A 25,933-nucleotide genomic window follows, 5' to 3' on the forward strand; every position below is an offset into this window, starting at 1 on the left:
GAATGATTCAATGTAGAAATATTAGGACTGAGAGGATTTTACCACCATAATCTCAGACAAAGTTTCATTCATAACCAGAATTTTATTTTGCGCATTCTACAACTGCATTTAGACCTTTTATTCTAAATTGATCACAGATTTTTGCTAAGTGCTTCTGTATCATTGGAAAGCCATGAAAAAATAATTCCTGTCTACTCTGTAGGAGCAGCAACTCACAGCTACCGAAGGGTCTAAGGAGGAAGAGGAGCTCTTACATCTGCAAGAGAGGGAATAGTAGGACTCGTCTCATTCACATACCTGTGCTGGATTCTGATGCCATCACACAGGCTCTGAGCGCTCAGCCACCTGACCTCTGAGACTCCCAGAACCTGTCCTGGGACTCACCTTGTAGGACTTGGTCCCTGACGTGAATTAGCCACCAGGCAGAACTAGCCACTTCCTCCTTCACCCACTTCCAGTATTTCTATGAGCTACGTTTACGGCCCTTTTCACGCTGCATTCCTCCAGTTGAGAGTGTATTTCTCATCAGAATGTGCACTGTTTTGTACTCAGAGTGCCAAACCCCCGATTAGTGCCCCATACCTATTTGTCAGAATACAAAAATGCTATGTAGAAATTCATTCAACATGGCTAGCATTGACTTATCGATTTTTTATCCCTGTATAAATGAGGAAGTGGGTTTGAAAGTCTGAGGGCCGTGGTTCAGTGTCCTGGTCTCCTCATACAGTACCTGTGCTGACTCAGAGAGCAGAGTACCTAGAGAACAAGGACCTGCCTCATCAATGCATATTTACTGAGCACCCTCTGCATGTAAGGAGTTTAAAGACGGGCTCAGTAGATGAGACATATACACAAATACCTACTACACAAAGTAGAAAGGGACAGATGCTACATACAAGAGGGGTACAGAGCATCAGGCAGCATTTGACTGGTGAGGGGTGAAAGCGTTCAGGAGGGGACAGGACAGCGTTTCATCAGGGCCCTGGCAGTAGGACTTAGAAGACAGGTGCAGTTGCTGTTTCTGGCATCTGCTGTGAGTCCTAAAGCTAAATATCTAGAAGTTTCTGTGGAGCCGAGAGACTCCTGTGAGATCATAATAGTATTTTGATTTCTGAGACATTATCCCAAACCAGGAGTTGTCTGTGCATCACTTTCTATTGCCAGAAAAATACTATTTTGAAGCATCCTTTTCAGATCAGGGAACATGACCTCACCCGGTTACATGCCCCTTGCAAGGGAGCCAGTTTTAGTAGCTGAGCAGCAGCAGCACACATGACAAATCTCTGCCCCTCTTGCTCTGCAGGTCCTTTCTGTTATGCAGATTTCTTATCTGGTGGTGAGTGGACGCTCACATTTTATCTACAACATGCCACAAAGCAAACCAATTTCTTAAAAAAAAAAAAAAAATGGGTAGCTCCACTTTGTGAGGCGTAAAGAGATAACAGGTTAACTAATCTCAAATTTTCACATGAAACCTTTATTTCCTCCATTTTCTAAATAAAACCATGGTGGATTACTACCATGTAATGATCCACATCTTTGTACATATATTTAAAAATAGGCTAAAACCCTTTCATTGTATCTTTGAATCTCTTTTTAGTTTCCTGTCTCAAGTTTAAATGAGATCTTTCTGCTTACTGATCATGGCTGTGATGGAAACCACCACTCCAAGTGAATCTCCTTTCAAAAACTAGACGTGCTTTGACAGAACCATTATCTGATACCTGCATGAAAACAGACAGCTAGCACACTAATTTTCGGGTTCTATTGACTACTGAAGTAATAATGTATTCAATAAATTCCACTGAATACTTAAGAGCTTTGAATGATGACATCCAAAGTATGGGGCAGAAATTTGTGACACTTACACTCACCGTTTTAAGGCTAAGAGTCTGAATTCCCACTATAAATTTGTTCACGCATGTCTTGCCTATGTTAGTACCTCAGCACATATACAGTACCGTGGTGAATGCTGGTTTCCTGACCAGGGGCATTACATCTCGCACCGAGTGAAGTTCTGGAGGGAGAACCTGCTTGTGGTGATATGGACTCTTGAAAATGTTCCTGGACCCTGGCTTGTGAACGTTAATTATCTTGTTTCTCCTTCCATTTCAGTTGTGGTCTCCCTTTCCTTAGAAGTTGACCCTTGACTATCATAGGTTTAAAACTGCACAGGCCAACTTGCATGTGGATTTTTTCCCCCATAAATACCTGTACTGTTTTTGATCTGTGGTTGGAAGTTGAGGATATGAAGGGCCCACCGTATGGACTGTTCTATGCCATTTTACATGGGGACTTGAGCATCTGTGGCTTTGGGTATTCACAGCGGGTCCTGGAACCAATCCCCCTCAGGCCCTGAGAAAAAACTGTGGGTTTTTTTACTGTGTGGGGAGTTGGCACCCCTACCTGGCACATTGTTAAGGGCCAACTGTAGTCTGAGTCAAAGCCTAGTATGGGTAGGTCCTCTAACCAGGTAAATTAAAAAATTTCTCCTCTAAGTCCCTATGAGACTATCACAACTCCCCTGTATAATCTAAGAAAAATACGTAAAACAATTTTATTTATTTATTTATTTATTTTTGTTAATCCTCACCCGAGGATATTTTTTCCATTGACTTTTGAGAGAGAGTGGGAGGGAAGGAGAGGAAAGAGACAGAGAAACATCGATGTGAGAGAGACACATCGACTGGTTGCCACCTGCATGACCCCAACCAGGGTGGGGGATCAAACCTGCAACCCAGGTATGTGCCCTTGACCAGAATCGAACCCACGACCCTTCAGTCCGTGAGATGAAGCTCTATCCACTGAGAAAACTGGCCAGGGCTATAAAACAATTTAAAAGAAATCATACAAATTATTCACAGACGGAACATGTCTGATACAGGCTTTTTATATTAAGGTATTATCGATACCAAATTTTAGTAAGACATATAAAAAGCTATATGTGATCATAGGTTAAAAGAGTAAAAAGAAGTGCATGAATATTCATATTGGGCACCAGTCCCAGATTTTCAATTGTAAGTTAATATATTAGACACAATAATGTGTACACTTGGCAGGCTGGCTGGTCAAGTTTCAGACTGGCTCATTACTGAAACCTAGAGAACTGCAGATGACGAGGCAGGATTTTGTTGAATAAAACTAATTGATTTTGGACTGAAAACATATAACAGAATTTATAAGAATGTCTAAAGCCTGTGAATTTAGTCTTTCTGTTCACAGTACTATCATATACATTGATTCTTTATTCTCATTTAGTATTTATTTAGCAGTATATTAGATCTATTTCCAGAAAAATACATTTTAGTTTATGAAAAGAAAATTTTAAAAACACAAAGCCCCTTCACAATTGATGTTTTTTGCTCACAAATGTGATTTGCTTCTGTTTGAAAAAAATAAAAAATTGTTTCCTATTACCCAGGTCTGCTGCAGGTGGATTTAACAAGAACGAATGTTACCATTTTATTAAATGTTATTCCAAGATCATGGTCAAAAGAACATACTAGATCGAAAGGCTTGCCTGCTCTAGTTGGTCCAGCTAACACCTGTTACCAGCTCAAACCAGGTGTGATGTGGGGACGCAGCAGAGCAGAGAATCACAGTCGATGGATGGGGCAGAGGCACCATGTTGGATGTGCTACATCAAGACTAATATTATAAGGTGGCTGATCTGTAGTGAGTAAAAAATGCTCAAAAGTTCTATCAAAAAGTGTGTAGCCTGGCTGGCGTGGCTCAGTGGTTGAGTGTCGACCCATGCACCAAGAGGTCGTCGGTTCGATTCCAAGTCAGGGCACATGCCCAGGTTGTGGGCCTGATCCTCAGTGTGGGGCGTGCAGAAGGAGGCCAATCGATGTTCTCTCTCATCAATGTTTCAATCTCTCTTCCTCTCCCTTCCTCTCTCTCTAAAATCAATAAAGAAAATTTTTTTAAAAAAATTATTTAATGACAAAAAAAAACATTAACAAAAGTATCTTAAATTGATAGATGCCAACAGATTTATCCTGATAGCTTTTGTGTAATTTAGGATTTACTAGAAAATATTCACAGTCATTACAATACAATACATAAAAAACAATGTTTTTAAAAAACATTTTAAAATATTTTTAAAAACTGATCTTAGTGTTTCACCAAAGCCAAAAAATAAGCCAAACAAGAAGCAACAAAAATGAAACAAACCTAAACCATGTATATCTGAAAAACACAAATAGAAAAACACAAATAGGAAAAAACAGTAACTGTAAAAAATTCACAACTGTCTTGTCTGAGTACTACCAGAGTACTGGGTTGTACATGCATGAAGAAAGAATTAAATATTGTACTTATATCTAAAATTTGGTTTTGGGTTTCTGCTTTTGTGTTGGTGTGATTTAGGTTTCAATTTTATTTAATGTGCTAATTAAAATGGTCAAATATTTCTGCCCCAAAAGAGAAACATTTCTGGTCACTCATTTTTTAAAAAATGCTATTTTTTCATATATATTTGTGCATTTATATGTACACAGTTACCTAACAAATATATATATATGTATATATACACACACACGTGTGTGTATATTTATACATATATATACATATACATACATACATATATATATATATATTTGTTAATCCTCACCTGAGAATATTTTTTCCATTGACTTTTTTGAGAGGAGTGGGAGGGAGGGAGGGAAGGAGGGGGGGGGAGAGAGAGAGAGAAAGAGAGAGAGAGAGAGAGAAACATCAATGTGAGAGAGAAACAACAATTAGTTGCCTCCTGCAGAGACCCTGATTGGGGCCAGGGATTGGACCTGCAACCCAGGTACGTGCTCTTGAATGAGAATCGAACCCAAAACCCTTCAGCACACAGGCTCGCACTTTAATCATTGAGCCACACTAGCCAGGGCAGAAATATTTATATTCATCCCTATAAAGGTACTTAGCTAGGACTGCTAAGGTTTAAAAAGAATCAATTATTTACTGGGCACTTGAAATTTACCAGATACTATTCAAAGTATTTTACATAGACTGCTTCATTTAACTCTTGCAGCGGGCCAACTCTGTGAGGTCAGCATTATCACTCTCCCCATTTTATGGAGAGAAAGCTGAGGAAGGCAAGGGGAGGTGCGCTTGTTTGGGGTCACACAGCTGAGCTTCTAGCCCAGGCAGCCTGACCTCAGAGCCTGTACCCTAAACCAATAAATTCTCCTACCCAGGGACTTCTAAGTAAAGAGACTACACAGCCAGCAGTCGAACCTTTCAGTTCTCTTTCGTGTAACAATCATCCCAGGAACTGTGTTGCACGTGTACAAGAACTGCGCTAGGGCAGGCGCTCAAGTCTTTCACTCAGATAAGGGCTCGCTGCAGACCTAGGTTTGAGAATAGATCCTCCCTTCTGGCTGTGTGAAAGTGTGCTTTAAGCCCTGTCTGCCACAGTTCCCTTACCTATAAACAGACAACACTCATGCCTAAGAGTAAAGAAGAAGTGTGATAAATTATTTAGCAAGGATAGTAAACAAATATTATAAACCAGTAAAAAAGTTCTATGAGAAAGGACTGTTGAAATCATCTTAGTCCCTGGCGGGGATAACAAGGAAAGAATGAGAAAACGAGGGTTAAATTGAGGGGAGGGTTCTAAATTAAAGCTGAGTCCTAGACCCAAAGTTTCCTATGTTAATTTTGTACATTATACTTAATGCAAATGCAGATGTTTCAATAAAGTAACCTTTATTAAGCACCAAGGCACTGCAATAGGGTTTTCCCACATCCTCTGTATCATTTAGTGTTTACAAGAGTCTGAGGTGTTGACACTGCAGTTTGCTGTGATTAGAGCTCACTGTTTTTCCACCTTCAAGCAGTCAGTCGTTCCTGGTGTTCTACTTGTAACCATCTACAGACTTATGCAGGCGCTTGTGTTCCTGCGCAGATATACAAATTTGTACTGTACTTGGTTGACTCTAAAAGTCACAGCATAAAATAGATAACTTAATACAATGTGAATTTAAAAAAATGTACAGGATTTTTTTACACTTAAAAAAATAAATAGGTTTTTATGTGTCCTTTTTCATTGCTTCCAGCTCTAACCTTTGTCCTGTGCTCCAGATATCTAATGAACATTCTGAGGATACTAAACTTACTTTTACTTCCCATCCAGAGCTGAAGGCGGCTTCTGTTCTTTCCTTCCCTGTCTCAGTGAAAGGCCCATGCCCGGCCCAGGTGGCTCAGTGGTTGGGCATCGACCCATGCACCAAGAGGTCGCCGGTTCAATTCCTGGTCAGGGCACATGCCCAGGTTATGGGCCTGATCCCCAGTGGGGGGCATGCAGGAGGCAGCCAACTGATGTTCTCTTTCATCAATGTTTCTCTCTCTCTAAAAATCAATAAAGAAAAAAAAAGTCAGGCCCATTTAATAACCAACCTAGTTTTCCAAGATAGAAATTGGGGGTTACATCCTATTGAGTTACCAAGTCCACTGTGTGGGTACCTCCTAAATGTCTCTCATTGTTTCTCTTCAGGCTCACTGCTCATGCACAGACCCTCCCAATCTCTTGCCTGGCTAACTAATTATCTCCTCTGGTCTCTGTGTCTCTAGCATCCATCTCTCCATCTATCATCCACAAAGTTGTTCCAGTTTCCATTCTAAAACACAGGCATGATTATTTCTCTACTTAAAACTTGCAATGGTTCCCTAATGCCCATGTGATAAGGCCAAGGGCAATGGTTAAGACCTTATACAGCTCTCACCACCTGGCCCGCTTTTATATCACCATCTGCTACCACATGCCAGCTCCTACAACTTCGGACCTAATCCTCCCAATGCTGGGTACTCTTCAAAGGCCATCTTCAAATACACTATATATATGTATATATCCAATTACATTTTCTCCAATATATTTTATTGGAAGATTTCTTTAAGATTATTATATGTTTTGTTTTCTCCTCTAGGCTTCTACCAAATTTTAAAAGCCTCATGGCAAAGAAATAATAAGACTAAAAGGCATCTAGGTTTGGATGCCTTAGCACTGATGGTCCTGTCACCTAAGGAAGTCAGTCTCCTCCACCAAGGACTTCTCAGCCAAGCCTCAATGCCAGTGAGCACACTGAGCACATAGAGAGAATTTCTTCATCCACTGATGGGACTCACTGCACAGACCTCTACGTGCAGTGTGTTTCTGTTGAACAGATAAATCAAATGGCTTATTAGCTGGGTAATGTAAAGATAATATACATATGTATGTTTTACTTTTCTTTATAAGTATGTTATTCTTCCATCAAGGTAATAAGCACCTGAGTTTTCATGGACAATTCTAAACGTGTATTATTAAATTTAATCATTCTTGTTAGCAAAAAATAATCATGAATACAAAGCAAATTAGCTCTGGCCGGTTTGACTCAGTAATTAGAGCATTGGCCCAAGGACCAAAGGTTTGAGGGTTTGATTTCGGTCAAGGGCACTTACCTGGGTTGCAGGTTCATTCCCTGGCCCTGGTCAGGGTTGTACGGGAGACAACCAATCGATGTGTCTCTCTCACATCAATGTTTCCCTCTCTCTCTTCCCCTCTGCCTCCCTTCCACTCTATCTAAAAATTAATGGAAAAATATCCTTGGGTGAGGATTAACAACAACAACAAAAAGCAAATTATATTTATTTAGTGTCTAAATAAAATTATAATACTAATACTGATAAAAATAAAAAATTTGATTTCACTAATGCACATAGGCCTTTATCAGCTAGTCCTCAACTTATCTCTGAAGTACATTTGGAGCCTAAAAATTAAAAAAGGAGAAAGTTCAGTTATTAGCATGAACCCATTTAGGAGATTATTTATACAATTGAAATGAATGCTCCTGACACATCAATGCCTATCAGAAAAGAATGCTAAGAAAAAAATATAACTGTTAAGAAAACTGCTTATGATAGAATATACTTTGTGTTATGGAATAATGTACCTCTGTTCTTAAATATGTGATCTACATGGGTTTTGAAGCCAGAGCCTTAGTTTCAATGACACTACGATCTAAACAAAGGAGCTGACTGGTCCAGAATAGAACATTATAATCATTAACAATGTTTTTAAATTAAGTTTTAGTCTAGAAGAACTTCTTAACAATTATATCATATGTTCATAAATGAAAAACTAAAACAAAAAACCCCTGACGTTGAGGACTGAATAAAAGTTTGGCCCTGGCCAGTTTGGTTCAGTGGTTAGAGCGTCGGCCTGCAGTCCAGAGAGACTCGGGCTCGGTTCCCGCTAAGGGCACGTACCTTGGTTGCAGTTTTTCCCCAGCCCTGGTTGGGTTGTGTGGGAGGCAGCCACTCGATGTGTCCCTTTCATGTTGATGCTTCTCTCTCTCTCTCTCTCTCTTCCTCTCTCTCCCTCCCACTCTATCTAAACAAAAAAATGGAAAAATGTCCTCAGGTGAGGATAAAAAAAAAAGTTTGAGTGATTTTTCTACTCTAAAGAAGTCACAAGATGATTACTTGTGTTGCCTCCCTCTATTAAAGCCCCAAAGCGGACATGTTAGCAAACTGTCTTCCTGTGCAATGTGAAAAGGAACACTTTTTAAAAACAGCAACTTATTTCTTATTTAAAAGGTAGGTCAAAACTCCAATCCCATATAGGCCTGTGGGAGTTCTCAGCAGGATTCTCATTCTATACGATCTGATAACAGATCACTAGTTCTTGTTCATTTTAAGAACTTTACCAACAAGTTGGGGTTCGCAATATCCATCCATGTGCTTAGATAATCTAAAGAGAATATGCAATTGTACATCTAGCACACACTATGGTCACTGAATATAAAAGAGCAAGTGAGATGGATATCTTAGACGTGGTCCAACATCTTGGACTTGCCACAACATTCTGGCTACGATATTAAAGCAGAAAAACCTTTGCAAAGTGTTAACCTGTCATTCCACAGAGTAATGACACGGTGCTGCAGCCTCATTAGCAGGGCAGCGTGAGTCTATGCAATAAAATTAGCACTACTGCTCCTTTTTTATTATTAGTTTGTGTTTCTAGAAGAGGTGTCACCTTATCTGTTAGGTTCGGTTCATTTATGCCCATCTACAGAGGATTTAATTATGTTCTTTTCTCTCTCTACACTGAGGAAACTGAAAATGGCCACTTCAAAATTAAAAACGGTAAAGAAATTAGTGAGTAGATTCCTTATTCTATCTACCAACCTTCTTCTTCCAGAGATACACAATGGAAATATGTTTAAACAAATAAGGCATCAGATTTATAGAAGAAAAAATTTTAGGCAAGGAAATGATTCGTCTTCCTTTCCTGTTTCCCACATTCATTCTGCACGTTTCCCCAGTTTGCCTGGGCAGCATGAGTTAAGGGTCAGTGTAGTAAAATGATAAAATTCCTGACGTGACATCACATTAGTGTTAGCCAGGAAACGTCAACTTACATCTGAGGAAGGCGATTCCAGAACAATGCCAAATCCTAGGACGCGGTTCTCCCCAGCGGAGGTGCGCTCGGCCGCCTGGGGGACAGCCTGGTCCGAGGCCGCGGCGGTCTTCTCAGTCTCTAGCACACCGGGCTTCTGTTTCACAGTAGCAGGGTCAACAGTCTTTGGGGGCACTTTTTTCTTTTTATTTCTCTTGCGTGAGACAGCAGTTCGCTGGGAGCATATAAGGGAAATTGGGGGTTGTTGTCTGTTTTGGGTTCCAACTGTGAACAATAAACAAAAATATGGTACAGGCACTTGTGTCCGACTTAGGGAAGCTTTTCACCCCTCTATCTGCATGCCCCACGAGCTGAGACTGCAGCGGGGCTCACTCAGGAACCAGCGCACCGAGGTGAAACAAAGCCACTGGACCTGACGTGCGCCCTGCGGGCTCTGCGGACTCGGAAGTTCCCCAGGCAGGGACACAGCCAAGAGCGAGGGCTGCACGTGCTGGTGAATAACCGGACTGCGGTGCTGCTGCCAGGTTCAGTGAGGGAAAAGGGTGATGAGCTATGAGGAGACATCTGAGCATGATTTCACAGGTCACAGGACATTTATATATAAATGAGAACCCTGGAACTTAAACTGAGGTGTAGATGTCCATGCTTTCTGCCAAGCATGCTGAGGACTATTCCAGTTGTCATTGGGGTTAAACCAATCACCTTCTAGCACTGAAATGGACCAAGACTGGACAAGGACGATCATTTGGGTAGGACTGAACAAATGAATAGTCTGGAATGACCAGGACCAGTAAGCATGTGGGCAAAGCCTGCTAGTCACGTGTCAGGTCCCGCAACTCCTTCCTCACAAACCAACACTGTCCACATATCAAATATCTCCACAGCACTACCCTGCTGGTTCCGACCAGGCTGCTTCTCCATACCTCAGTTTCATGTGGCTGAAAAATAGAAATAATAGAGTTCTACACGAGTCAAGCAAATGAGTAAAATGCGGAAACAGTTTGCGTTCCAAAGACAAAAAGCACTGAACTAAGTACCAATACTGAAAGACACAAGGATGGCAATTATAGTTTTCACAGGTGCACTCTGAGAAGTAATGTTTGTTAATTATTTCAAAATACTCTCACGGAAAGTTTAACAGAAAAAAATAAAATTGTCATGTGTTAATGTGGCTTACTCCGTGTGACCATAGGATATGCCTGCCTTTTTATAGAAACACACCTATAAATATGAGAAATGAAAATGAAGATCTTTAAATGCAAATAAATATGGATCATTTCCTATCAGTTTGCAAATAAATAATATTTATACTTTATACTTTACACTTGATATTTTCATCTCCAGCCTGGAAAGACATGTATAACTTAGAAACAAACTGCACTGCATATACACTGAAAAGTTTTTGATCACCATGTGGTAATTTATCGAGCTCACTGGTTCTGAGACCATGGCTGCACATCAGAATCACCCTGGAACTTGAAAACAATGTCAGTGCTTCAGCCTCACCCCAGACTAATTGAATCGGAATTCACAGGGGTGGTGCCCAGGCACTGAGATTTTTCTGAAGTTCCTCAAGTAACTCTACTGTGCAAGCCAGAGTGAAGAACTTTTCTCTGAATTTTCCCCAAAGTCAAGTGGATGATTGAAACAACTATCAAGATAATCTAGAACATACATCTCTCCAAGCATCATCATTCTAAATTAAAAGTAAAAATGTTTTTGGTTTCAAGAATGCAGGGACTATCTCAGATTCCTTCTCCTTTTGCAAGTCTAGACATAGCCGAACTTTCTTGCATCCAGATCTTATCGCTTGATCCTACTACCTTAAAGGTAAAACTTCCTCAATATATAATTTAAATCTGAGTGTTACAGGCAATTAACCCTAGCCACACAACACAAATTCTTAAGTTCAAGAAAATTAAGGAGGAGTAATTTATTTGGTTGATCTTCTCTGCTCTCCTATACTTTTGGATTTACGTGCTGCCCTAATCTGGAAAGGTTCAGAAAAGAAAACAGTGACAAAGTGGCCTTTACTTAATAGATTGTAAAATGGCTTCAGTCAAGGATTTAAAATGATTGCAATTTGCAGTTTGCCATTTCAGTAGTAAGGAGCTTAAGTCACAAAATAAATCATTACAATTTCCTATGCATATTTTCTTAGGTGCTAACAAATTCTTCCTCTGAGAACAGAATCTGTACACAGTGAAGTCACCTTTATTTCTGAGTTCCTTATTTAGGAGATGTTAACCTTTGTAAGGTTAATAAGAACACAGATTATCGTGGTGGAGTAAGGTGAGTTAAATGCTTACTGGTGTGACCAAATGCTTTCTCCCCTCCTTGAATTCAAACCAAATTCAGCAGATACAATTAGATGTTGCTTTTCCGAGAGCCTTTTGCTCACCTTACTTTCATGTGATCTTGGGTGACTGAGATGTCTTAAGTATTAAGCTTTTTAATATCAAAACCACATCACTTAATATTAAAATTTTACTAGACTTCACTAAAAGGCAACACGTACAATTTCTGAATGATGACCTTCGTGAATACCTTTGCAATGAAAAGAGGGGAATGCTCATCATACACTGTGCTATTTCTTGCTTTAGGCCAAGGTTAAGGAGCAGTTTTTCCTGGCAAGAAGAAAAGCTTAATGAAACGATCCATTATTTTCAGTACCTGTAACAAAAAAGTTCTGTTTTTTTCCCTCATAATTGTGAAAATTAGAAGACAGAGCCGCTATCATCAAGATCTAGACATCCAGACTTCTATGAAATGCTCTGTGGTCTTTATAACAACACTAACGAGCTTATGCTCGTGCCATGCTTTACAGAATTCATTTATGATCTTGTTCTCCTTTGCAAACCCTGAGAGTGAGATGTTGATACCCTAAAGACAGAGGAGAAATCTGAGGTTCAGAGAAGTCACACAGGTCTAAGAGGAGAAACTGAACTCTGACCCCAAACTACAAATTCACTGTTCTGTTCTTCGACCTAACAGGAGCGAGACTAAAAAGACATCATGCAAATAAAGAAGACAAAAACGTGTCTCTGAACTTCTATGTCCTGAATGTTAGGGAAGCAAGCCATCCGCAGGGCCACGCTTCCCAAGGGGCTCCTCCAGATCTCTGCAAATGTGTGGCTTCTCCACTGTCACCCCAAGCCCCAAAGGGATGATGCAGGAGTGGAGGTTGTCAAGATGCAGGCAGCCCCCACACTTAACACCTCAAGGGGCCAGAGGAGGCACCTCATTTTCTTTCCTGATCAGAATCTCTTTGTTGATTCACACTCGGACAATGAGCTGAAGGACTTTGCCCACCTTCATGTATAACTGCTTCAGACTATAATGAACTGACATTTGAGAGCTGCTAGGAGGTCAGGGTGTGAGGTATACAGAGCACACGTACATTAAGCATACGAATAGTATTATTAACAACAAAAAATGTGTTAGATTCTCTAAAGGGAAAATAGGTTAGAGAAAAAGCTGAGAAAATGGATACTTGAAAAACCATAGCAAGACAGCACAGAGGGAAGAACTCAACAATGAAAGCACAATAAACATCCCAACTGAAGACGTCAGCCATGTATTAAGAATAGGAGGACTCGATCTGATGTGTGATCTCTGTACCTGATTGAATTTGCATTAATTTCCTCATGGTCTTGAGTTCTTGGAGGATTGCCTGCAATGTTGACTGGCAGTTACAAGTACAGCAGTTCGATCCAACCAATGAATTCGCCACTGGAAGTTCTCCTGAGCACAAAAGAAAAGAATGACATACTCTAAACACCAGCAAAAGTATACGGGGGGTGGGGGTGGGGTGGGGTAGAGGTATCTTGACAGGACTTTGAAGCCTGTGCAATTATTAGGAGACCGTGCCTAAGCAAAATGTACTCAATGATTTTCACAATAAATATGGGGGTCTGACTTGATCTAAGTATCCAGGGTTCTGTATGATAAGCTGCGTGCCGTTCCCAGGGTGGTGAGCCTGCAGGAATGTCCACATACTATGTGCTGTCACAGCAGGCCTCCCCACTGTCACACCAGTTAGTTCATCTCAGATAACAATAGTGTCAAAATTCACTAGAAACCGGCTCACAATACTTGGCACAAAAAAACTAGCTCTGAGAACAGCCTTCCAAAGAAACTGGTATAGTTGCATGTTATAAGAGTTCGTATTAAGAATTAAATGTCTAACTATTAAAAAAGTTTTAGTATTAAGCATGTTACTTCAAAAATTAAGAACTGTCAACACATTAACACTTTTAGGGCATTCTCTGGGTGTGGTGTGTGGGGAAGAGTGAGGGTGCAGATTATGGGAGGATACATTTGAACTTGATGGGTTAGAGCAGTGGTTCTCAACCTTCCTAATGCCGTGACCCTTTAATACGGTTCCTCATGTTATATGTGGGCGTATCTGCATGTGGGCGGACCTGCCTGGAGACGGATAGAGGAGCCGTGTCTGGGTTCCTAAGACCATCCGAAATATGTGTTTTCCTACAGTCTTAGGCGACCCCTGTGAAAGGGTCATTCAACCCCCAAAGGGGTCGTGACCCACAGGTTGAGAACCGCTGGGTTAAAATGTGTTGATGCGCTGGCTTTTCTCCAAATTAATAAAGGCAATGTCCCTATATCTTTTTTCCATTCCTATTTCTTATATTTCCCTCATTTTAGTCTCTTTTTAACTGTATAAATCCAATACATTTTCATTAAAATAACTATCCTGTTCCGTTTCCCTTATAAGTAGACAAAATCTTCCTACTGTTCCTAGAATAAAAGAGAACATTTGGAAAATCACTTTCCGTGGTGTCCCCTCTGCATCAGCACCAGCCCACTACCGTTAACATGCACCATGTAAGACACTGCTCTCACTCAGGTGTTTTCACAGGTGGAGGAGGTAAGTTCTAAGGTTTTGGTCCAGGTATATCTTTTATTATACATTATATGTAATTTAAATCCTATAATATGCATTATTTGTGGATACTACAGAAAAGTTCACCACAGCAAAACCATTAAATACTTAAAGATAATGTTTGGAGTAGCACAATTATTTACATTCAAAGTTGTAGCAAACTGAGATGTTATATAACACCTTAAAATTGCAAATAATTTCAATGCAATACAGTTACAGTTATATATAATACATTTCTCTTGAAAACACGAAACCACAGAAGAGATCTATTTTCAAATGAATATGAGGGAATTTGTTTGTAGCTTTTAACATAACATTTTCCCAAAGTAAACACACTTTCTTTGCTGTGTACTGGAAACAACTCTGTTCACCTGAAACGTGTTGACGTGGGGATGTACTAATTCCATCCACACCCGAGGGCATCTGACTTCTCTCCTCGTTTCCTCCACGGCTGAAGAATCAGGAGGGCCATGTAGAATATTCTTAGTCACTATTCTAAGTACTGTCTTTACCCTTTTTAGAGGACAAACCGACTCTTTTCAGCTTGTTATAAATCATTTTCTAATTTGAAAGAGAACTGCCCTTTTATTTTTATGGAGGAGTCTTTCAAGAGCCATCCCCTCCAACCTGGAAGCATGCCAGGCTGTGAACCTGATATTGACTTATGTAATATTGAGGGAAAGAGAAGACACCAGTACATCTCTTGGGGTCCCCCACTGTCTCACCAGCAGTGCCTCAGGATGGCTTTTCATGAGTCTGAACTGCTTACTGGAAATTGTGTTTTAAAAAACACAATCGAAACAGTTCTCTTAATTTTGAAGGATAATAAGTGGGAAAAAAATCCTTTACTTTTTAAGGAAACTGAAAATGCGTTCTTACTTTTTTCTTGTTTTCTTTGTGTAACTACAGAACTGCACATCTATGCATAATTTATAGAACAAGTAACATCCCATGTCACTGGATGGAAATGAACACGACCAGAAAAAAATCATCCATTTTTTTCGTTAAGCTTTGAAAAACAAAATTCCCATTTGATTTTTTTCTAAACAATTAGAAACTTCCATTAAGGAAATTTTACTTTAAAGGACTACATTTTAACTCTAAGGAAGCAAGTTATGAAATATAGATCATTTGGACCAGCAGCTGGGATGTGAGATTAAAAGGAAGGAACGAGGGTGCTGGGTTATCAGTCCTCCCTTCTCCCTTTAACTCTGACTCTTCTGATAATGAAGAAAAGCAATGATGTCAGCAGGGGAATGTTAATAATACACCATATGACCAGGAAGTTTCTTTTAATGACAAAAGGGGGCTCTTACTGCCCTCATGTTCAGTCTTTTGTGACAATACCTATGCATCAGCAAAAGACAGCTTCAACTTCTTAAAGGGCTAAAACTCTACTGAGAAATCACGACTTCAACTACAGAACCCCGTAGTTCTGCTTCTCAATTCTGGCATTTTACAGTCTGCAACTTTCCCCATTATGTCTTCCCTTTTAAAATAACTGAGCTAAGGCAGGTGATTAAGGGAGGGCTTAGTGTAAACAGGTCCTCAAATAACATCATTTTCTTATAATGTTGATGAGAAAGCAATCGGTTCCCAGCCAAGGCCACCCCTGTGCGGAGTTGGCACGTTGTCCCTGTGTCTGTGAGTTTCTGCAGGGCCTCGTTTCCTCCCACATCCGGGGATGGGCATGAAGTTTACTGGCGTATCTACGTGGTCCCATCTGAGTGAGTGTGGGCGTGTGAGGGGGCTGGGATGGAAGATGTCCTGTCCAGGATGGGTCCCTGCCTTGGACCCAGCGGCCGGAAGAGGCTCTGGCCACCCGCGACCCTGAACTGAAATCAGCGGGTTGACAAAGAATCCTCGTTTTTATTCCTCTTTGTTAAATGTATGGGTAGCTCCCACTTGCTTCAATGTTTAATATTGGAAGTGCTTTGGGTCTTTATTTACAAGTTTGGTGATGCTTTTGTGACCAGAAATAGGCCGTAGGAACTTACTCTTGTTATGAGTGTATGGTAAAACTGGTTTTGTTATTTCACTTAAACGTCGCAGTTGCCAGGAATCTTTTGACAGCATTAAGTGAGGACTTGTTTTGAACTCAAAGAACACAGTAAACATTTAGGGATAAAACAACATTCGGACAGCCCCTACACGAGCGTACTGAACGTTTGATAATGGCCATACCGTTGGAGCTCCCAGCAGTGTGGTGCTGAGCCTGGAAGGTTCTGGGGCGGGGGCCAGACTGCCCCGCGAATTGCCCGCTCTGGGCTGGGAACTCGGTCCACACACCCCGAGAAGGGTGCAGGCTTGGCGGGGCCTCGGTGGCGTTCAGACGCTGGGGCCAGAGGGAGTCCACATCCTGGGGTTCTTCCTTCAGTTTTTCTCCCTCCTTGCCCACACGCTGATAGATCCTCCCCGCGCTGTCGTTCAGCAGTCTTCTCATGCCTGTGATTTGTTTCTTAATCTCCATGCTTTCACCTCCTAATGGGAACAAGGCCAAAGAGAGCACTGTGAATTGGCAAAAGAAAAAACAGTCCACTACCAAACAATGCCACCACCCTTCCCTGGCGAAGAGGGCTGTCCCAGGTGACAGCTTCCAGATCTGAAGTCGTCCAGGAACACCGAAGGCAAGGAAACTGGCTGTGGTCTGAAGAAACTGACTATATTCCGGGCGCATCTCAGATTAGTCTCTTTCTGGCCAAATTCTCTTATGATAAAAGCTCTCTGGGTAAGGGTGCCGGAAGAAAAAAGCTGAGGCAGAAGACGGAGGTGGGGCCACAAGACTGACACCCCTGCTTGGAGCTGCCTCCGCTCCTGGTGGCGAACACCACCTGTGGCAGTCAGGCGCAGACCCCAGGACGAATGTATGGCACTGGCTGGGGGGCAGAGCTTTCTGAGCTATTTGAGGCTGTTGGCACCGCAACAGCACCACTGATGAGGGTACAGTCGGCAGAGTCATCACCCTCAGAGGCGACAGTGTAGGAGCAGAGAGACATCGACGCGAGGGAGGAAGGCCTTGTCTTCTCAGCCCAGCTCACAGGGGCGCCGCCCTAGAACGGTGGACTCAGCCCAGCGAGGTCCAGGGGTCCCTGCTGTGCAGGCACCGGAAGGGGAAGTGCAGCCCCCTCCTGCCCCCAGCTCTGCCCCACCAGGACCAAATCCAGGGCCACCTCCACTTGGCAGCTACAAAATAGAATAGGTTGTTTCCAAGCCCAGCTCACCTATGCATTGACTTTTTAAAAACATAGTGGTAAAACTCATGTAACGTAAAATTTACCATCTTAACCGCTTTTGAGTGCACAGGTAAGTATATTCACATTGTTATGCAACAGATCTCAAGAAATTTCACACTGACTTTTTGTTTTAAAGACTCTTTTTCCCACAGGCGATTTTTTTTTAAACTAAGGTTTCTCTGCCCAGCACTGGGAACACTTAGTAAATATTACTTAAAGATAACTGTCAAATTATACAGATATAAAATATTTTCTATAAATAAGGACAACAGAAGATGCTGATATCTTTTTTTTTATCCTCACCTGAGGACATTTTTCCATTTTTTGTTCAGATAGAGTGGGAGGGGGAAAGAGGAAGAGAAAGAGAGAGAGAAACATCGACGTGAAAGGGACACATCGAGTGGCTGCCACCTGCTCAACCCAATCTGGGCCGGGGACAAACTGCAACCGAGGCACGCGCCCTTAGTGGAAACCGAACCCAGGTCTCTCCAAACCGCAGGTCGATGCTCTAACCGCTGAGCCAAACCGGCCAGGGCAGAAGATGCTGATATCTTTACAAGCTATTTCAAACATAGTGGCTTCTTAAATTATGCATCAGCCAGTATTTTTACAAAGGTTAAGAAAAGTGGATTTCCCCCTTCTAATCTGGGTGTTAAAATGAAAGTCTTATCTCAGGGTCTATATACACACTCATGCAGTCACTCTATTAAATGCCTGAAATTTAAACTATGAGGTTAAAAAAGAAAAAAGCCCACAGAAAGTATCTATTAGGAAAAACAGCGCCTGCAAATGAATTCAGCACATTTAATATGATGATGTTTTAATGCACTTAGTATCATATAAGCCAGATTTCTCTGTGGAACTGAGGTATTTTCACAGGTCTTTAGGTCTTTTCTCTAGGTCTTTTGTGTTGTGTAGTTGGATATTTAGTTAGTTAATATATAAATACAATACTGACTATGAGGAAACTTTTATACACTGTTTTGAAATAAGTATCTTCCTTTTTAAAAATGACAATAAAATATTAATTCTGCCTTTACTATCTAACATGGGTGGACACAGAAGTGACACAGACTTTCAAACTTACAGTATTATTCTTTGCTGCTATATGCTCCAGACGAGAACTGTTTTAGTTTGTAACAGAACCATTTTTACATGAACACCTGTGAAGGCTGCAATACCGAAACAATAACTCACACTCCAGAGTTTATGGGAATGACTGAGCACAGAGTAAGTGACACAGCCAGAATTTACACCCTCCTCAGCCGTCTGGAACAGGGTGTGACTGCAGGAGCTCCCGGAGGAGTTCTGAAAGATACAACTGCAGGCGAATGTGGTGTTACTTTCAGCACCCAAACACACACTTTCATGGCTAGTTAAGAGCACGGTTTGGGCAAGAAGAGGCTTCTTTCCTGCAGGGATCTTGCCTCAATCTCCTGGATCAGGGACACTGGGCACCCACCAAAGTCTGCAGCACACGGATATTCGCTGGTGCTGGCTGGCGGCTGCCACTCCCTCCCGTTGGCTCCCTGGTAAGAGCTGCCGTGAGGCCACGCTCCAGTGCCAGCCTGCTTCTCCACAACAACGCAGGCACATCAGCAAGGGATACCCTCTTTTCAAAGGTTCCACCGCTGCTCTGGAGACCGAATGCTAGAATAAAGCACTGTCTTTAGGTGGGGAAAGAAGTCCCGAGGATTCTGGAACTTTCTAAGAGCATATCTGCTTCGTTAGGACACTTAGATTCCTAGTTTCAGAAGTTATACCTCTGAAAATCACAAGACTAAAAATACGATGTGAGTTTTGCATACCTTCACGTTCACGTGGAAGACCAGAACCCTAAGCCGCAGGGCAAGTGGGAAGGGACAGTCTGGTTGTCGGCTGCCCCTGCAATGTTTGAAAACATTTCTTCCAAAGTCAAAGCAAAAACCAAGCAACAAATCAGCACTTGGGGAACCCAAGCGGAAGAAAGAGGACAGCAGAGGCCAAGGCACCCCGACCGACTTCACTCCGCGGAGCCACAGTCTCGCGAGCTGCGAGGACTTTTTAAAGGGCTGAAAACTGCAGAAGCCAACGAGAGGAAAGTGAAGAGACTGTGGGGAAGGTGGAAGAAGGGCTGATTGGGGGACAGCTTCTGAGAGGAGATGAGCCTGGCATCCCCTCAGGACGCTGGACATGCACGAATGGTTCTGGGGTAACGGAACTGTCCTAAGTTTAGCCAAAGAAGCAGGGAGCAGCTCTGAAAATATCACCCATGGGGACAGGCCCTGGAGCCGCTTACACATGCAGGTGAGGATGGGCTCTGGCAGACTGAGGGACGTGTTTCCTTGCACATTTGGGGCAGAAAGAGCAGAGGGTCAGAAAGGAGACCTGAAGACTAAAAGTAGGGGTGACCAAAAAAGCCGAGTCAACCCACGTACTGGGATGGAGTGGGTGCTGACCTCAGTGAGCAGGTGAACCCGCAGTTCAGCTCCCAGGTACTGGTGTGGGCACACACAGGCCTGGTGGGTATTCCTGACACCTGGCCTTGCTTTTTTTTTTGGTAAATCCTCACCCAAGGATATATTTTATTTATCTTCAGACAGAGTGGGAAGGAGAGAGAGGGAGAGAAAGAGAGAGAGAGAAACATCGATGTGAGAAGGACACATCGACTGATTGCCTCCCACACAACCCTGACCAGGCCCGGGCACCAAACCCCAACCGAGTTATATGCCCTTGATTGGAATTGAACCCAAGACTCTGGTCCGTGGGCCAATGCTTTACCACTGAGTCAAACTAGCCAGGGTTGGACTTGCTTCTTAAATGTGCTAACTTGTTACCTGATATGAGACAAGTCACCTACTCTTTCCAGAATTCCGCTTTCTGAGTCACGACATGATCACCAGACCTCAGCTCCGCACCAAGGGGTGCACAGCAGTCGCAGGGACGGGGCAGAGCCTGAGCCCTCTGAAAGTCATGGGTGTCCTCAGAAGAAGTGAGCTGACTCTGTCCTCACTGTGGAGCCCAAGTTGTGTGTTTTTTAATTGAAGGAGCCCAAGTTCTTTGATTTTTAAAAAATGGTGCAAAGTATGTAAGAGACTGAGATTTGAAGCATTAGTTGCCCTCCACTGTCTTTCCGGTTCTAACCAGTCAATATCTTGTACGCGTATAAATGCCAGGAAGAGGAAGCTGTTAGGAGCAATGGGGATCTAAAGAAGTGCAATCCCATAAGAAATCTGCACTTCAACCTCTCTCTGTCTTCATTTATACTCAGCGCCAAGAGATGGAATCTTTCTGGACAAAACAAACAGCGAGAAATCTAACTAAAACGGATCTACGCTATGTGGCTCCCTTACAGATAAGACCACCTTAACAGAAATCCGTTACAGAATTTAGTAACTGTGCTCCTTGGACAAGACTTAAAAAAGACTGCAGGCTGGCCCTGGCCCGTTTGGCCCAGAGACCAAGAGTCGAGGGTTTGATTAAGGTCAAGGGCACGTACCTTGGTTGTGGTTTGGTCCCCAGCCCTGGTCGGGGTCATGTGGGAGGCAGCTGATCAGTATGTCTCTGTCACATTGATGTTTCTCTCCGTCTCCCTCTCCCTCCCACTCTGTCTGAAAATCAATGGGAAAATACCCTCGGGTGAGGATTTAAAAGAAAGGTTGCAGGCTGAATTCTACCCTTTGCTAAATTTCAAGACTCCACCAGATCACTTTCCTTCACATAAAGAATGCGAATATCACGTACAGAGTTTAGCAACAGAGAAGTCATCATACAGGACCTCCCTTCGCTTGGCCAGGAGAGAAAGGTATACTACACAGAACAGGACTGATTATTCACGGTCTGGGATTTTAAAAGATAAAGGCGGCAACAAAAAACAGCAAGCAGTTGTACATCAGGATGTCCATCTCTGTGTGTCTTCTTATGAAGCCTCGTGAAGAACAGTTGTCACATCTCTGTCCTACAGATGAACTAGTGTTGATGTGTACTAGGTATTCCATAAACCTTTTTCGAGTTATGAAAGAAATGGATGATCAGAACCAGAATGAATCCAGTAAAATTAAATGTAATACTAAGGTCATAAACAAACAGTATCTTAATAGAATGGAGTAGAAAAGTACCAGAAATCAATTGTTCAACAAACAATTACCAAATGCCTCACAGGCCCCAGAGATATAAAGATCGTCTGGTACAAATTAAAAGGCACCCCCCCATCTCCAAATCTCTTAATATCTTTTATCTAAATCCCTTTATATTCATTCTGAAAATTGGTCCTGATTTTTCCCTGCCTATTGATCTCTACCTCTTTTAACTGTGTATCCCAGAATTCCAAAGAGCAAAATGCCCTACTGTTTGCAGATGACTCTGCTTCCTTGCTAGAGCTAACAGACCTTCCCCAAGGACTCTGCTTTCCCGGAAGCCCCTGCATGAGTTTTTCACCTCCCATTCCCTTGGGGCTGGGAAGGGTGGCTCCCCAAAATGTTACTTTCCAGCCCAGGAGGAAGCTCAGAGTCAATGTCATGGAGTTGTACCATTTCCCGCTCTTTCTGAACAGCAGTTCTGTGGCTGGAATTTAAGATTCTTAAGGGGATGTGGCAGGTGATGAAGTCGAAACATACAGGAAGGTCATCCCATTAAGGGCCTCACCTGCCAGGCTAAGGAAGAGTAATTTTACACTGGAGATACTGGGTTATTACTCTGGATAATTTTAAAGTCATTATCTTTTTTAATATACAGATAGTAAATAATCAGATCTATCCTTTAGAATAACAATTCTGGCAAAACTATGATGAGAGTGGCGTAGGAGAGAAAACCAGTTAGAATGCTATTACTAACGGCCCAGTGAGTGAAGTGTGGGTCTGTACCAGGATTCTGGGGTGGGGCTGGAGACAGAGACACAGGAAGCTTCACCACACAGACCTGGTGACTGACTAGAACCAGGGCGGGGGGTCAGGGTGGTAAAGAGGAAGAATCCATTAAAGATACCTCTAAGATTTCTAGCTGGAGTGACTAATGGGTACTAATACCAGCGAGACAATTAGGGAAAAAGGCTGCAGAAAAGTGGGGATAGAATGAGCTTAATTTTGACAAAGAAAATTTAGATAAGCAGACAGTTGGAAATACAGCTGTGTGGTACATAAAGCTGGCGAAGAAGCAGTACTCCAAAACTGTTCTGTTAGTAGTAGGCAGTCTCTGGACTGAGAGGCCCTGGGGTCCATTAACAATTCAGGGGGTGAAAAGACACCTTCTTTGGAGACACCAGATTTCTTATTAATCCAGCATGTAGAGCTCAATACCCCCATTTCAATATTTAAAAAGCTGTGACCTCATTTGTTTCCAGGCTGGTAAAGTGAGTCAACCAACCCCTCCTGACTTCCTATTTCTGTGACAAGTAGCAATCACCTTGGTCAGGATGGAGCCGCCTCCAACTTCTCGCTCTCCCTGCCCCCGACATCAAATCCTTCACCCAAGGATGCCATACTTGGTACCTCACCTCAGCAGAAGGATTGACAGAATCTTAAAAAACTGAGGGACAATTACTCCACTATGTTCAGTATTAATTGATTTTATTATAGTATTATGTCCAGTTTTGTATTATTTTATGTTATTATTCTTTTTTTGTTAATCCTTACCCAAGGATATTTTTTCCATTGATTTTTTTTTCTTTTATTCTCACCCGAGAACATTTTTCCATTTTTGTTCAGACAGAATGGGAGGGAGAGAGAGAGAGAGAAACATAGACGTAAAAGGGACACATCAAGGGCTGCTTCCCACACAACCCCAAACAGGGCCGGGGACAAACTGCAACCGAGGTACGTGCCCTTAGCGGGAACCCGGGTCTCTGTGGACCGCAGGCCGATGCACTAACTGCTGAGCCAAACTGGCCAGGGCTTCATTGATTTTTAAAGAGAGTGGAAGGGAAGGAGGGAGGGAGGGACCCTTCACTCTGGCCACTGAGGCACACTGGCCAGGGCCAGTTTTGCATTGCTTTAAAGAGGCTGCTGAAAATCTTAAGGAGATAATGAAAAAGTCAACAAAAAGAGTAAAGGAACAAAGAAAGATGAAAGGAAATGAGTTGTTTCACTGAGAAATAAATGGCTATTAAATGGCTTATCTTCAAGTATACTATGGGTTATTATGGGTAGGATATTGTTCTATATCAACGAGGAAAACATGGATTGAAACTGTGGCTTCCAGGCAGGAGGCTGGGCATCATATGGTCTCAAAGAGATGACCCTTCCAGTTCATAAACGTTGGAAACCGTGCAGAAGCAGCCGAGAAGATGTGTAGAAGTGACAATAAGAATGCTTTTCTGCCCTGGCCGGTTTGGCTCCATGGTTAGAGTGTCAGCCCCTGGACTGAAGGGTCTTGGGTTCGATTCCTAGTCAAGGGCACATACATGGGTTGCAGGTTTGAGCCCTGGCCCTGGTTGGGGTCGTGTGGGAAGCAACTAATTGATGTGTCTCTCTCACATCATTCTCTCCCTATCTCCCGTCCACTCTAAAAACCAATGGAAAAAATATCCTTGGGTGAGGATTAACAACAACAAAAAGAATTGCTTTTCTGTTTCGGAAGATGAAAAAGTTCTGGAAATGGATAGTGGTGATGGTTGCACAACACTGTGAGTATACTTAAAAAAAAAAAAAAGAATTCTTTAAAACTCCTTGCATTATTCAGGTACTGACATGTTAAAATAAACAGAAAAAGTTGAGTGCATCTATAAGAAATACTAAGATAATCAGGATTTGTACTAAATGGTTCGGTTATCTCTTTTCACATACTAGAAGTTAGTACAGGGCCATGCTGTAGGAAAGACGGAACTACAGCCTGTCACAGGACAGCAACGAGAGGAGGGACAGGAGAAAGGAGACTGTCCTTCATGTCTGTGCTGCAGCCCTTACCACAAATCTCAGCCAATGAGTCTACAAGCAAAGGAATTTGAAGACTTGGTGCTATGAGAGGACCTGAAGTCGGCACACTGATCCCAAACCCGTATGGACACAAAGATGCTATCAAGGACCCATCTGGCTGCCCTCACGGACAACAGCCACGTTTATAAGGGACAAGCAAGCCTGGGATTCTAACTCAGCAAAAATGGTCTGAAAAGCATTAGTTTGTAGAACAGAGCAATGGTTTCTAAGTGAGACCTTTTTTTCCAATGCAATCTTAAGCAGAACCCCAATAAATGAAAAGGAGCACAGTTCTGTTGAAGAGAATGTGCAAGAGCACACAATCCTGAATCAGCGCTTGCAGTACATTCAAGAATTCCAGGTGTGCAACACAACATAGAGAAGGAAGAGGCAAAAAAAAGTGGCTATGGAATCAATTAGTTGGTTGGATCAACTATGATAAGGAGCACCTAAACTACAAATTCATTGCCACAGGTTTGCGGACAGTTAAACTGAGTTATAGCTAGAGAATAATTTAGTCCAATGTATATATAACATTGTCATTTAAAGGACAACCAAATTCCTTTCAAATCTATTTAGATAATATTCAGTTTATTCATCCATTCAATAAATATTTATTGTACTACTACTAAATATGAGATACTGGGACCAAAAAAGAAAAAGAAAGAAATATAAACACAGTCTCTTCGGGGGTTTGCAATCTAACATGGGAGAAAAATGAATGCACAAACAATTCTAAGAATATAATGCCTCTCTTTAAACGCATGGGCAGGCTTACCCAGTATGGGCCACCTGCTGCCAGGGTGGGAGGCTGAAGCTCTGTAAGCAGGATGAGAATGTGAAGCCAGGCCAGGTACTAAGAGATAATGCCATGGATACTGGCTGGAAATAGGTCTTCAAAGTAAAAAAGGCTAGAAAAGCTTGAGACGGGTATTAAGGGGGCAAAGGAGCAGAGAAATACCAGGAAATGAATCAAGGACCAGCAGTTGAAATGGGCTGTCAAGCTGCTACCCAAATGTGCTCCTCAAAGAACACTTACAAAGGAAAAGAAACATTCATGAAAATTCTGGGGGCATAAGAGGAGACTAAGGAAAAATTTTCTTTGAAGTCTTTATCTTTAAAAAATGCAAATATTATACTCTGCTCTCCACGAACCAAGACATGCAGATTCCCGTAGCCTTTGGAACATGGGACACCCACAGTTACATACCTGCCAGTTTATGATGCACTGGACAGTGGAAGGGTGGGCTGGACCATCACAGAAAGCAAAGGGCTGCTTTTTTTTTTTTATCCTCACCCGAGGACATTTTTCCATTTTTTGTTCAGGTAGAGCGGGAGGGAGAGAGAGGAACAGAGAGAGAGAGAGAAACATCGACGTGAAAGGGACACATCGAGTGGCTGCCACCTGCACGACTGACCAGGGCCGCACGACTGACCAGGGCCGGGGACAAACTGCAACTGAGGTACGCACCCCTAGCGGGAACCGAACCCAGGTCTCTCAGGACCGCAGGCCGAT

At 42.3% G+C, this 25,933-nt stretch overlaps 1 protein-coding gene across 3 annotated transcripts in view; it reads right to left on the bottom strand.

The window, feature by feature from the left end:
• The window catches only part of BEND7 (BEN domain containing 7), an 80,178-nt gene that overhangs the window by 36,957 nt on the left and 17,288 nt on the right, over positions 1-25,933 (bottom strand). For all 3 annotated transcript variants that reach the window (XM_036273808.1, XM_036273807.1, XM_036273806.1), the window contains 3 exons: positions 16,482-16,778; positions 13,016-13,138; positions 9,396-9,658 (listed from right to left, as the gene is read on the bottom strand). In XM_036273808.1, coding sequence (XP_036129701.1) covers positions 9,396-9,658; positions 13,016-13,138; positions 16,482-16,778 — 683 coding nt within the window. The remainder of the gene's footprint in view (positions 1-9,395; positions 9,659-13,015; positions 13,139-16,481; positions 16,779-25,933) is intronic.

This window comes from Molossus molossus, unplaced genomic scaffold (genome assembly GCF_014108415.1).
Source record: "Molossus molossus isolate mMolMol1 unplaced genomic scaffold, mMolMol1.p scaffold_m16_p_1, whole genome shotgun sequence".
NCBI lineage: Eukaryota > Metazoa > Chordata > Mammalia > Chiroptera > Molossidae > Molossus > Molossus molossus.